Here is a 14,630-nt window from a genome sequence, read left to right as displayed (position 1 = left end):
CATGAGAAGGGTTTCTTCAGTACATCCAGCCAATAGCACAGTAAATGCTGTTGCAGGAGTTGATGTACCAGCCAGTCATTCAAATGTTAGTGATCAAAAAGATTCACCAGTGACATTAGACGACAGCGTTCATGGGCTATGACAGTATATTTAAAACAAACATATGCGGAAAGCAAGAGGTGAAGCCTTATTTCTGGCTCTGCAAGGAAGATGGAAAAGAAAACACGAAACTAGTAAAAGAATACCATATTTTCTAAAGGGGAAACTGAATTTTGAAATTAAAAAAAAAATGGCTTTAAATAAAAGGTCTTAGAATCATAGAATCATTTAGGTTGGAAAAGACCCTTGGGATCATCGAGTCCAACCATCAACTCTACTCTACAAAGTTCTCCCCTACACCATATCCCTTAACACCACATCTAAACGAATCTTGCTTCAATTTATAATGAATGAGATTTTAAAGAATCATATAAGAACACTTTTTAAAAGCTTCTGCTACTATAATACTTTTTAATGTATTTAAATTTAAATGCTACTTTTTAATAAAGAGAAAGAGGGGATAAACCTAAATAGCACGTTGACCTGAGGAAAAAGAATGATCAGGATTCCTATCTTCTACCTTTAGAAAACAAGATAATTAATGCTCCTTCCATTGTGTTGCAATCATTAAAATCACATATTCTCTTAATTAACAATACACATAATGTATGTACAATTAAGGGAATAAATTATTTCATATGCTGAAGCTACCTCATTATTAAAATGCAATTATTTAAGAGGGTGTGTTTACAATGCAGACGAAAACACAATGGAAAAGAATACACAGGTGTTTATTAGCTGTATTTCCTAAAGCCACAAAGTTGTCTCTTGCCTACACTTGTTCATCTCCCAGCTCCTGTAGGAGATTCATTCACCTGGATTTCACTGGAGTGCACTAGATGAAATCTTGACTAAAAAGTACTGCTTTGAGGCAAATTTCAAGATGCTGATTGATTTTGACGTCAATATAGCATAAGCCATTTAAATTCTCTTCCCTAAATCTTTCCCTTACTAGTTTCATAGGCCCACAGTCTATGCCTGTTGCCAGTAACACTGTTTCTCCTAATTTTTATGTAAACTGAGTATCTTTGAGTTTATTTTGGAATATCGATGCTTTTTAGGGACAGAGGGTTGATTATTGAAGGTAGAAATCTGGTACTTTGCCACACTTTAATCCAGCTAACACAGTGTCACTAACATTCACAGAAAATTCAGTTTCTGAATACAGAGGACAGCAATATGTAAATGCCTGGATAATGCTTCAGGCAGATGCTTTGAAAATATATATTATGCATATATTTTCTTGGCAGGCTGTAAAAACTCACAACTCATGGATGTATTCACTGTACTGAAATACTAGATAAGTTGCCTTGATGCCATATAATTAATCAGTCTGAAAGAAAAACAATGTTACAGCTGTTTACTTAATTCCTTTGTTAATATAAGTTACAGAGATTCAAAGAGCTTGGCCTTGAAAGGAAGATGGCTAAGATCTATAATGTCACACCTTTATGAAAATTGTTTTCTCTCACGTCCAATAACTTATAAGGTAAAAATCAACAGGCACACTTGTGTGAGAGAAATAAAGCTGATCACTAAATTAAGAAAATTCTGTGTCTAGTATGTTAAAAATTTATTACTTTGATTACTGCTGTGAATCCCCTTTCTCTAGGATTCGTGCCCTGATGCCAATTAAGTTCAGTATCTTCTAAAATAGAAAGAATACTGAGAATTTTTGCATCAGTTCCTATGCGCGCAGATTTTTCACGCTGTACAAAGGAGTGGCTGAGACAGCCTTCAGTGGTCTGTTATCAACCAATGTTGGCCGACTGAGAACCTTCCTGCTTCTAAGTAAGTATGAATATGCTTTGAATTTGGAAGTTGAACTGACAGTTTGAAAATCTTTGTATGCACAAATTTGTAACTGTTTATATACTTTCACTTTTCTATTCTTATCTCCACCTTACTGCCTAAAGTTTTCCTTTAATTAATAATAATGATGATTTTTAAAAGAGCTTTCAAGTGAGTAAAACTTATCCTAGAAGCACGCAATAGCTGCAATTAAAGGAATTCCAAATCAGTGTCTGTGAAACTACTGAAGAGGAATCCTAGGCCAAGATACTTCCAAGTTAAGAATTACAACAAATAAAGTCACACTAGACTACAGCTTGCTGTGAAACTCAGTATTTTACCTTGATCACACAGGACCTAGTTTGTATAAATGCACTCTAGGGAGCATTCTTTATAGACTGAGAGATATTGGCTATGCAAAACCATATCTAGCTTCCCTACGTTTTCCCTTTGATTTCTACTGCATGGACACAACTTTTGAGAGCAGGCAAGCTTGAAAAGGAAAGTTGACCGCAGAGCCTCTGCAGGACTGTCCTTCATAATAATAGTTCAGAATTCGGAATTCATCCTTTTTCAAAATGAAAACAATCATCCACCAGAAAATGCAATATTAACATTAAAAACATAAATAGATACGCCTGTGCTTTTTGGATTAAACAGACTGTGGAAATACCTATACTTACACAGTTAATAACCAAAATAATTTTACGTCACTGAAGCACAGTATGCACATGAAGAAAAATACAGTTTTGTCATGGTTTAACCCAGCAAGCAGTCAAACACCATGCAGACGATCACTCACCGTGCCCCACCCCCGCAGTGGGATGGGGGAGACAATCAGGGAAAAAAAATAAAATTTGTGGGTTGAGATAAAAACAGTTTAATACGACAGCAAAGGAAGAGAAAGTAGTAACAATAATAATGCTAAAAGACTATACAAAACAAGCAATGCACAATGCAATTGCTCACCACACAATGATCAGTTGCCCAGCCCATCATGAGCAGTGATTGCAGATTCCTGCCCCCCAGTCAACCCCCATTTATACCCTGAGCATGATGTCTATGGTATGGAATATTCCTTTGGCCAGCTTGTCCTGTCTATGCTCCCTCTCAGCTTCTATGGAAAGCTGAAAAAGTCCTTGACTAACGTTAACATTACTTAGCAGCAACCAAAACAATACGTTAGCAACATTATTCTCATACGAAATCCAAAACACAGCAGCTACTAGGAATAAAATTAATTATCACAGCTGAAACCAGAAGAAGTTCTAAATTGCAGAAGTTGCTTAACATTGAAGTAAGCAAATTTGTAACTCTTCTGAATAGAAGTAGGTTAAAGGACCTCAGATTCCTGTAAGTTAAAACAGATCTGAGGTTCAGCACTCAGCTCTGGGTGAGCCACACTCACAATGATACCTGACCAAATAACAAAGTATACAGCTGTGTAGATCTGTGAATGTTTAAAGAATGTGCATTTGGCTGTACTATTGGGTATTAACTCTAGCAGAAAGAAATGTTTCTAGACAAATGTTTCACCAAAATCATCCGGTCACAAAACTGTTCAGTTTTTCAATATTGCAGTTATCATAAACATTTAAATATTTTATTTCTACCTATCAGCAACGAGAAATGTAGATCTTTTGCTCTCTCTAATTAATTTTCTAAATTTTCAGATCTGTTAAGCATCTGATATTATTTGATCTAACTGCCGCTGAATTTGGTATTCTTGATGGAATTCAGTCAAGAAGCAAACCAACTACACACTGCAAGGTTCACTTCACAGAACACAGATGTCTGGTGTCAGCAGCACTCACAGAAAAGCTCATGGAACTTGGTTTCAAAAGGTATTTAAAATGAACAGTATACCTCTCGTATTCAGATAATATAGCCTAGGGTTTCTTGCAAGCCTTAATACTGTAAACAATACAGTAACCGTTACAAATTCCAGAATCATCCACAATTCTGGTATCATTTTAACAGGAAACTTTGAATAACTATGTAATGATAAAAATTTTCTTTGTGCAGGCAGTTGAATTAGACATTATAAAAGGCTTCTATGTGCCAATTCTCTATTATTTGCAAAAAACATTTCTATAGGCCCATATTAAAATCCCCAGAATTGTGTCTTCCTTGCTTTTATAGCAAAGGCAATGAAAAGCCGTGGGGAAGAGAACAGGGCTTTTGAACAATAAAAAAACAAACAAACAAATAACAACAACTGAATCTGTTAAAATCACTGAGATTCCAAAAGTCCCTGTGGAACACAAAGCGTTTATTGAAAATTCTTTTAATTTTTTTTTTTAATGTTCCTTTTTCTGATTACTAATTAAGATACCTACCACTTCTATGAGTAGGTTTCCACGCTGAAAATACTCCTTAATCTTTCCTTGAAATCTGGCGGTTTGACTGAATTTTCACTTTGTTTTTGACTTTGTCAGAGTCCAGCAGAACATGTCATCACCACAGTGAACTCTGAAGCTTATCTTATCTGTGTAATAATATAGCTTCTTTTACATGATTACAGATGAGCTTATTACTTTGCTCATATATGTAGTTATGGGTAGTTCTGTTGCTTCACAGGGTATATGCCTTGTTAAAAATATTGTAAGCATTCAACACAACTTCAACACGTGATCCACGTATTTGTATGCCAGTCTCTGTCTTACAGCATGGGAGTCAACTGCTTATACAATCAGACTGAATAATTAGTTTTTGCCTATACCTTAACAAGGGTTCCTAATATCATCGTAGAAGAAATATGTTCTTTTACCTTACAAAGGTGGAACACAATCTAAAAACAAACTATTATTTTAAATTGTGAAAACATCTCACTTTCCCTTATCCTTAATTAAATCAATGGGAGTTCTGTGAAGCTTTTTATGGAGTCAGTATAGTCCTAAAGGAAGAATAATATCTTATTTTTCAAATTTCATCTTAGGACTTCTCATTCCTACCCAACTAGTGATTTGCTTCAAAATAGCATTTATAACTTCTGAATTATATGACAAAACCATGTATCTCCCAACTCCGAATTCTGCCACTGTTCACCTCCGTCATGCTCATCCTTATCATCAAATTATACTGTATCTTATGGTTATTCATACATAGTATGAAATAATTTTACTGTGATATCAAAGTACCAATACAGTTGCAGAAAGTTAATGCAGCAGTATTTAATCGTGCTATATCTTGATAACCTAAGAAAGGTTATCAAGGTTTTCCATACTATGAAGCACAATCCAGCAGATCTTTTACTTCAATTGCACAAAATATGTTTGTAACAAAAATGTGAATTCAAGGATTTATATATTCAACTTTGGAAAACAGAACAATGCAGAATCTAATTATTAGTTTAAAATATTACAAAACACAAGCATGACAGTGTGAGCATATTTTAAGTGTTCATGTTCTAGAAATATCTGGGATCAAATGGTACTGTGAAATTTGGTGAAATTGGTGATAATTAAATCTATACATAAAAAAAATTAAGTACAGGGAGACTAGGTAAACCAAACTTATATAAACATGATAAAAAATACTTTGTTTATTTCCGTATTTCGGTATGATTTTTGTTTTATGTACTACAATGACTGTACCACATATTCTTTTCAATCAACTAGGCAAAATAACAACATGTAATTTCTATTACTGCTTATCATATTACAATATATCCATTTCCAGGTAATAAGATTAGATTCATTGCTATCCTCATTTTGTAGGCCATTTTCATTTAATCTTCTTATGTTAAAAAAAAAAAAGGAGGAATTTCACCTTCATGCATAATAAAACCCAAACGATGTTATCTCATCAGAAGCAACACATCCAAGCATGTTATATCCTATTTAGTTAATGTGACCAGAGAATAAAAAATGAGCATCTTACCTCAGACCAAAGATATGTGATTGTTCATAACTGAATAAGGAATGAATTTTAGCTTCTGAATTCAAAATTATAAGCCTGTCAATGATATCCTGCCAAAGGAAGACAAATGTAAAAAACTCAGGTATGATTTTTTTATTTTAAGCACATAATAGTTTCATAGGGATGTTTACTATAAAATGAGACCTTTTATTAAAATGCACATTGAAATTATTTCTGTAAGAAGAGGGGCTTTCCACCATGAAAGTCAATGGCAAAAAGAAACCATACAGAAGGTCAGGGGGAAACAAATATGACAGTTAAAAAAAAAAAAAAAATCACTAAACATCCTAGCATATCAAGTACCCTAGTTTCTACCTAGTATTAAACCACAACAAAAAATGTTAAACTGGGGGGTTTGTATGTTTGAAATGTGTATACATCTATTTTAATGAAAAGAACAGCAAATCCTTTAGTATAATACCCTTTCTAAGATTCGTTAGTACCACATGCTTCAAAACATGTCCATTTATTCTCAGTGTAACAAGGCTTAGCTTGGATGTTGAGGCTTACATCTTTCATCCTACAGCATCTCATGTAATAGACAACAACCTGTGGCTGCTTTCCACTTCTTCCACAAATCCAACCTAATTATCTTCCCCTCTGGTTCACTGCATATCCAAACTGGTTCCGAAGAAATTATTTCATTAAAAGACTAAGAAATGCATAAAAACATTCACAGATGTTATCATCTGAGACAGATTGCTGTGCTATGGTCAGAAGAAAGACTACAAAGTCTTACAGGCTTTACTTAATCTGGATTAAATCCAAACTTTTATTTTCTCTACGTTTAAGAAGTATAGTATCAGAGACAGCAGAGAGTTACTATTCAACTGGTTTGACCAATGAGTCATTTCAATACAAGTGAAAAATTAGGATCCATACTTTCATTAAATCAACCAAAGCTCTGTTTTTCAACACAGAGAAAAGTAAACACCACAAGTAAATCTCCCAGTAGAAGAAAAAAAAAAAATCTAGAACTTGTCAAAGTATAATGTCTTCATAAAACACACTGTTGTTTAAAATGCAGTGAAACCGTATTTTCCCTATTAGATTTTTTTGAGAGGTAGGGGAGAGGGCTATGAAGAATTAATTTTTCCACATAGTATGTTCACCATGAAATTCACAATAAAATAATTAAACTTGGATCTCAAGGCTGTTCATAAAATTGGTAATGCAAGAAATTGATTTTTGGGGGGGTTAAGGTTTCTTAGATATTTGCATGTACAAAGAGTTAAATGCTGAGGGATATTTTCTCTGCCAACAGCCGCCTCCTCTCATCTACACACCAAAGCTTGGAGCCTGCAAAAGAATAGAAAGAGCAGGCACAGAGAAAGGACTATGGAGAAAGCAGACCAAGCTCTGATTTGGGATATTAAGAAGGATGACAGTGAACAAGGTCCAATGCAAGGTCTGATCAGAAAAAAGCGCAGATAAATCTGACGGCTCAACTACAGTGCATAGCTTATATATTATAGGCAGGATGACATCTACTTTGAATACTTAAGATACATCAACTAAATATAAGATTCTCCATAATCACTGGAGGGGGAGGAAGAATTTCACCTCCTTAAACATGTCTTTCAAAGCTTGGAGGGTACCTTCCAAGCTACATTCCCTATGTGCTGTAGAACCTCTCAAAAGAAGAGTGGAGGCAAGCAGAAGGACCCCGATTCATCTGCTCCATTTTGTAAAATATTTTTATATGGCAAACAGAGTAAAAAAAAAAAAAAAAACTGTCATGTATTAAGAAAAATTTTCTTAAGGGCACAAAATAAAAACTCGATTAGTCAACAGTTAAAAGTACTAAAAGCCCAACTGATAATCTGTTCAGTCAATGATGGAACTCGTTAGCCAAAAATACAAAGGAGGAAAAAATGTTTAAATCTTGTGTGTTTAAGTAAAGGGCATATAAACACGTGCGTTATCGAATATAGTTCAGCATAAATACTACAACTCAGATTTTGTGGCAATGTGACATGATTCAGAAATATAGAAAAACGAAACACACAAAGAAATTAGGTTTTCTAACCAAATCTTCTAGTGGCACTGAAATGACTTTAACTTTGCTTTCTAACCATAATTACATCCAGTCAAATTTTTTACCTTTAGCTTTCTGCAATCACTGCCCAAAAACGTGCTTATAACAAATGTTTATGTCCGTTTAACCCCAGAATTTTTCTGAGTACTTAGGCTTAGCCATTATATGTTAAATTAACATTTGATTAACTATTTCCCTTCTGCTGACTACATAATCTTGGATGTCTAGCTTAGTCATACAAAACCCACTGTTGCACAGTATGTGAGTGAGACAAACCCCATCCAAAACATCTGTAACAGTTCAGGGAACTTTGAACAATTGTATCAGTATTGCTATTTCTGGATACCTAGAGACTTCCACCAAACTATTGAAGTAATTCAAAAGCCGAAACAACACCGGCTTTCAAAAGTCACAAAAACCATTACTTAAGACCTACCCCAACCTGAAAGCTCTCAAAAATGTATCACCTTCAACATAATTCTGCCTCCCCTGCTCCCAGTTCCTCATACAACTTGATGACTGAACAGAACTATCCATTGGTGGACACACCAACATTGAGTGTGTTGGAAAAATGAAATTTACCATCCCATTTTCTCCTGAAATCACCCAAACAGTGTTACAAAAAAGAACTACAAAAATCCCTTCCAAACATTAAGTACACGATCATGATATATGCTGTCTAAACAACTTAAACTACCACCAATCCAGAGCTTGCACTAAATAAGCACTTTAACACAACAGCAACTCAAAGTGCTAGCTCATCAGAAAAAAATCTGATTTTAACTTCCAGTCAAGGTCACAGATTAAATTTGACCATGCTTTATAGATAAAAAAAAAAAAAAAAAGATTACAGTTGAATGAACTATTACAAAATAATACTAAATACAGAAATGGTAACACCATTTTTTTTAGGACTGAAACATACCTTAATCAGTAACTTTCTAATTAGTGATTTTTCCTGTGTGTGAATCATCTGTGCTATTGACAAAGCCTGAGGTTTTGGTTTGGTGGTTTTTCTTAATTTTTGTTTAAATCCACAGACAGTGTAATAAAGCAGTATTATATAAAATACAAGTATAGAGATTTTCCAGCATGTATCTACATGCACATACAGAGGTGGGTTTGTATGCCCATTTTTTTTCCATGGAAAACCACAATTCTAATACTAGTCAGGAAAGATGATCTTTAAATTAGGCATCAAGTTTTATACCATCTTTAGGATTTCAAAATGAAAATTTAGGTTAACATGAAGTGATATGTGCATATACTGCCCTCATGCTGTATATAATACAAAATGCAGAAAACTTCAAAATCATTCAGTAAGAAGAAAAATCTTATTCTATTATTACAGTAACATTGTCTCAGGAAAATGTCTTCACAGAAGTATTTATTTTTCTTTCAAAATAAAAAACATACTTACAATAATATCTGTAGGTACTTCACGGAGTGAATATATTGGTTTATTTGGTATATCTTGTTTACTCAGGAGCTCAAAAACCGCAGGGTAAGAGAGCAAGTTTATCAGAGACAGAAAAGACTGGAGAAAGAAAAGAAAGGAGGGACAAAAGAGAACGTTAATCAGTTAAGCAGAACCAAATGAACTTTAAAAATTATTTGCCATTAACTTTAAGTTTGTTCTTATCCTTCTTTGTAGGCTGAACCTGCCCAAAGGCTGCCCAAAATAAGACTGCAGACCCTAGCAAGTATCTACATAATCTAAAATGGCAGTAATGTCTGTGAAATATGTATTGTCTATCAAATTGTACAAGCAATTTTGAATATTTTCATTATCACATAATTCTAAAATCTAGAGACACAGCATATTCTAATGCACGCCACTCTCCCTGATATTACTACAGTAATAGGAGACATGAACTGATGGCCAGTATTTTAAGACTTTGCCTTTTGTCATGATTATTATTTATTATTTTATATTGACTTTAATGGATCCTTGGCATTGTAACCTGCCATGCAGTACAAGAATTCTTTCAGTCATCATTTGACTAGTGTATTACTCTAATTTTTCCGCACGCACCAAGAAGCAGGTATAGTCACAATAAAAATTTACAGAAATGTATGCATCATCCTATCTGAAATACAGCCCTGTTTTTCACATGCCAATACAGAAGATTAAGTAATTGCTCACCTTCCGACAGCTTTGGTCAATAGGTTCAACTGGAGTAGATTTGGGTTGTGTTATCCTCACGTCATCTTTTCCACACTCCAAAAGAGCCCATAATTCAGTTACAAGTGCCTTTATAAAACCTAAAACAAATTTTTCTTCTAATCATCATAATGGCAAGAATACCAGAAAAAACTGTCATATTAAAAAACACTTTACACCATAATTCTAACTCACATTCTCAAAATTCTCCACATTGTGGACTAAAATTTCACAACACAGACTGCCTGAGGGTTACTTATCCTGCTACTCTCAATCCTTTAGTCAAAACCACCTTTCTACAGCAGTCTGCTTATATTCAATCTAAAATCTACAGCAACAGTTTGCAAAATTATATTAAAGTAGGATATTTATATAACTTCCATGTAAATGAGCTGCTGATTTGCTTTAACAAGTTGACTGCTACAGATCAAGGCTTAGCTAGCATTTGCTCTGTGGTTTTAAAAATACAAATTTACTATAACTTACTAGTGAGCAGAGATTGTGAGCAGAGACTGTGAGCAGTCAGTAGCCACAGAAAAGTACATACAAATTACAGAAATCAAGAGTTATTAATTCTGATCTGTAGATCAATAAGAAGCACTTGCAAACTATTAGCAACTTATTTTTTAACAGATATAAATGTCTTCATGCACATACAGGAAATTTCTGGAAATCCAAACCAATGAAGTAAAGATTTTGCTTAATTTAAGAAAAAACAAAACAAAACCTAGCATCAAGATAAGTAAATGAGCTAGAAGTTGGAAAGAATAAATTTCCATCAAGAAGAAATCAATAGACATTTAAGCAACCTTTGCTAATACTTTGTAATTATTCCACTCAGTTGATCTTTTTTAACGTTTCTCACTACCTTTTCCTAACATGCAACACTACAGCATGTAAGTATTCATAAAAACATCATTCTTCAATTTACCTGAACTCTGTAGAGCTACTGCACCTGTTGGTGTTGTTGCGATTTGTGTAACAATCACTCTATTACCAAACTCTTCATAGTCATTCGTCTATTAGTAACAAATATAAAAGCACAGTGTTAGTTATTCAAACGACATGAAACTCTCAAATGATCTCTTAAATATTGATCTTTCCTGCACTTGTTTACAGAATTTAATCCACTGTATGGTTAGACTTGAACAGTTCATAGACACTATCCACTACAGACTTACCAGGGTCAGATTCCAAACCAAACATCTTTATCAAGGATCTTAGCAAAATTTAAATGCAAAATACTATGGTTGAGACATGCAACATCAGCAAAGAATAAAAATGTTAGTATTATGGGTTTTGCGCACATTCAGTAGGATGTCTGTAACTATGTTTTTTTCTCCTAAAATGTATATTATCCAATTTTTGGTTATATTTCATGTATCATCTGGTGTATCTAGATTTCAACACCACCTACCAATGTGGCATAGAAAAATTTGCACTTAGAAGAAAAAAAAAAAAAAGGAAAAAATATTTTGCTTAGCATTTCAAACTTTAGAGTAAAAAGTCAGAAAACCTAAATAAATACCTGACATACTGAAGACGAGTAACATCCAACAAACATAAATCAGTGTGGCACCAATATGAAAAATGATAAGCTACATTTTAAATTCATTTTTGCAAAAAATTAAGTGATAAGATGGTTTCTGGATTTACTTTCTTATTTTATTTCTTCTTTATTTTATTATTATCATTAAAAGAAAGAAAAACTATAGAGGCTCTATGATGCTTACCTGGATCTTTTTTGATAAACTGCTGAACATATAGTTCACACAGTCATTCATGGCACCTGTACTATGAAGGAGAAATAGTCCTTTGGGTGTGGCAGAAAAATTTAGCAAGGCATCTAACAAAGTCTCTTCCCATAACAAACTGCAAGAGTAGCGAAATAATCATTTTAAAAGGTATGTAAAAAAGCACGGGAAAGAAGAAAAACTACAGTTTTTAACTTTGAAAAACAACATTTCATTCACTGGACTCTATGTTTATTCCATATGTTTATGTTAGTTTTTAAAAAGCATTTGGGAAAGTTGTAATATGTATTAGACTGTATTTTGTACAAACATTCAAACTCATCCTGGCAGAACTAAGATTAGGTAAGAACACAGAACAGAAAGATGATGTAATGGGGAACCCAAAAGACCCATGCAATCCTTAAATGTACTTACGACTTAGTATCTGACACTAGACAAGTCTTTTAAGGTATTAATGTGGCAGTTACAAAGTGGCAAAGCAAGCACAGAATTTCTCACCAATGTAAAAACACTATGAGGAACCAATAAAAACTCAAGTTTGAGGAGATAAAGGCTCCTGCTAGAAAGCAGTACAGAATTATGAAAATGAGGTGCTATATATACACAATAGCTTCACGTACTAACAGCAGTAAATGTTAAATATTTTCTACAGACATAGCAGGAAGAACAGCAATTGCAAGAATAAAGTCTGCCCTACACAACATTCTGTGCCCTAAAACGAAAAGTGAAGCAATTACATCACCTTTGATTAGGTCTCACCCCTTCAGGTATCAGTAGATTCTTGTGATTCTGCTTCTCTAAAAGCATTTGCTTACTGGATTCTCATCTCTAGTTCTCCTTTCTCATTTTTGACTCCTATCACCGGCGAGCAGCTTTTCTGGTAGCAGTCAACCATTACCCCGAACTTTAATCACTTCTCCTGCAGAATCCCTGCCATGTCATGTTCAGAAGCAAAAACTGCACCCAGAAATATATAAGCATGTCTTCTTCCATAGTTAAATGAAAAATCTAGATGCTAGTAGGAATTTGTAGCTTACGTCAATGGTAGTGATTAGTAACAGCCTCTTCAGTCAGCACTCTGCATCCCTACATTTCATTTTACCACTAGATTTGAATTGCTATAACCATTTCACATGCCACCACCACAGACCAGAGTAATAACTGTTGAGGTAGCATTGCAAATTATACATGGTAAAGTATATCTAGAATTTACTTAATCAACTAGGTTCTGCACGAACACCAACATCAACCTGAATTTTCAGGCTCACAAATATTTGTATATTTCTCATCTTAATGCATACAAACTTCTATAAAGGGACATTAAGTTTTAGTATAAATGGAAGGATGCCATTCACTTAATATGTATCAGGCTTTCAGCCAGAATGCTGCCAATCTTGCTACATAATATTTTGAAGGTATGGATACCATTCCGCAGAACAGCCACCATATCAAAGCCATAAAATAAACTCTGACAGCTATTTTGTTTTATGCTTTCTAATTCACATTTTACAGAATCATAGAATGGTTTCCGTTGGAAGGGACCTTAAAGATCACCTAGTTCTAATCCCCCTGCCATGGTCAGGGACACCTCCCACTAGACCAGGTTGAGAGAATCAAGTATAAATCAATCTTACACAGATTAGATACAACTCTGTAAGCCAAGAAAGTCCTGAAAGGTCAAGAAAAATTCTGTAACTCTACTCAGACCTATGCTAAAATGACTTCAATCTCTCTACCTACCCCTACACTTTTGGAAAAAAAACACAAGGTTATAAGATGCCTCAACTGTGGATAAAGTAGCAGTCTGTGTTCATACTCGTACGTGTGCAAAAATTAAGCATCAACTTACATGTTCTTGGACTCTAGACTTACTGATGAAGTCGAGTCCACGGCAGTTACAGGAGTAGGTACTCTTTCTGAAAGCAAACTTGTCTGTAAAATAAAAAAATAAATACATACCTCCTTACTGTTTATTTACACCATTTTTAAACTCTAGATCTTGCTCGTTTTCTTGCTATACATTAAAAAAATAACAGTGACCAGGCTGTAGTCTAGCCTTTGGCACAGAATACACTATTCCAGTATAGTTTTTATTCCAGAAAAGCTTTTTTTTTTTTTTTTTTTTATTTGGGCATAAACCATTTTAAAGCTACTATTTTTTAAAAAAAAAATTTATTAAAATTCCTAAAATAAAAAGCACTTTCTTTTTACTTTTTAACTAGAGACTCCTGAAGCAAAAAATCAGTATTTAAAAAAGAAAAAAAAAAAAAAATGAAAAAAACACCAAAACAAAAAGCAACTCTGTAGTCTACTTCTGTCCCAGCTAATGGAAATAAAAGCCTCTGGATTCCACGACTCAACACCAAATTTCCTAAGGAATTATGCCAATTTTTATTTTATTTATTTATAAATTCTATAATTGTATCTATATTGGTATGGATACAATTAGAGGTACTGACATAGATAAATATATATACATATTTTTATATTTGATGGAGTTTCTAATTGAATTGATATTTGAAAATAACTAGTGTCAAAAACACTGTATATTTAAGATTAATGATTTAAGCTCGTTTAAGTTTCCAGGGGTAAAAAGCATATTGCATCATTCAAATGAAAGCAAGCAGTCATTATTTTACTCTCTTATAAATATCATCTAATAACTCCACAAAAGATTCATTTATTAAACTAGTCAGTCCTCCCGGATCTGTTATGTTCCCCTCTTATCATCTGTACAAATTCTGTCCCAGAATTCCATCAGAATCTGCCAAGAGGAAAAATTGTTTCTCCACCAGTCTTAAAACTCCAGGAGACATGTAAAATAGGAGGAAACAAATTACCAGTCTATCCATTAAAAAACTGT

At 33.9% G+C, this 14,630-nt stretch overlaps 1 protein-coding gene across 4 annotated transcripts in view; it reads right to left on the bottom strand.

Annotated features, from left to right (window-relative positions):
- Nucleotides 1-14,630, bottom strand: part of TBC1D32 (TBC1 domain family member 32) — an 87,850-nt gene that overhangs the window by 46,428 nt on the left and 26,792 nt on the right. For 3 of the 4 annotated variants that reach the window (XM_074580853.1, XM_074580856.1, XM_074580855.1), the window contains 6 exons: nucleotides 13,617-13,699; nucleotides 11,747-11,885; nucleotides 10,945-11,032; nucleotides 9,996-10,114; nucleotides 9,270-9,386; nucleotides 5,773-5,861 (listed from right to left, as the gene is read on the bottom strand). In XM_074580853.1, the coding sequence (XP_074436954.1) occupies nucleotides 5,773-5,861; nucleotides 9,270-9,386; nucleotides 9,996-10,114; nucleotides 10,945-11,032; nucleotides 11,747-11,885; nucleotides 13,617-13,699 (635 nt within the window). The remainder of the gene's footprint in view (nucleotides 1-5,772; nucleotides 5,862-9,269; nucleotides 9,387-9,995; nucleotides 10,115-10,944; nucleotides 11,033-11,746; nucleotides 11,886-13,616; nucleotides 13,700-14,630) is intronic. The other variant, XM_074580854.1, reaches the window with a different exon arrangement.

Source organism: Larus michahellis, chromosome 3, assembly GCF_964199755.1.
Source record: "Larus michahellis chromosome 3, bLarMic1.1, whole genome shotgun sequence".
Taxonomy (NCBI): Eukaryota; Metazoa; Chordata; class Aves; order Charadriiformes; family Laridae; genus Larus; species Larus michahellis.
The sequence above is the reverse complement of the archived record's forward strand: the minus strand, read 5'-3'. Positions and strand labels throughout refer to the sequence as shown.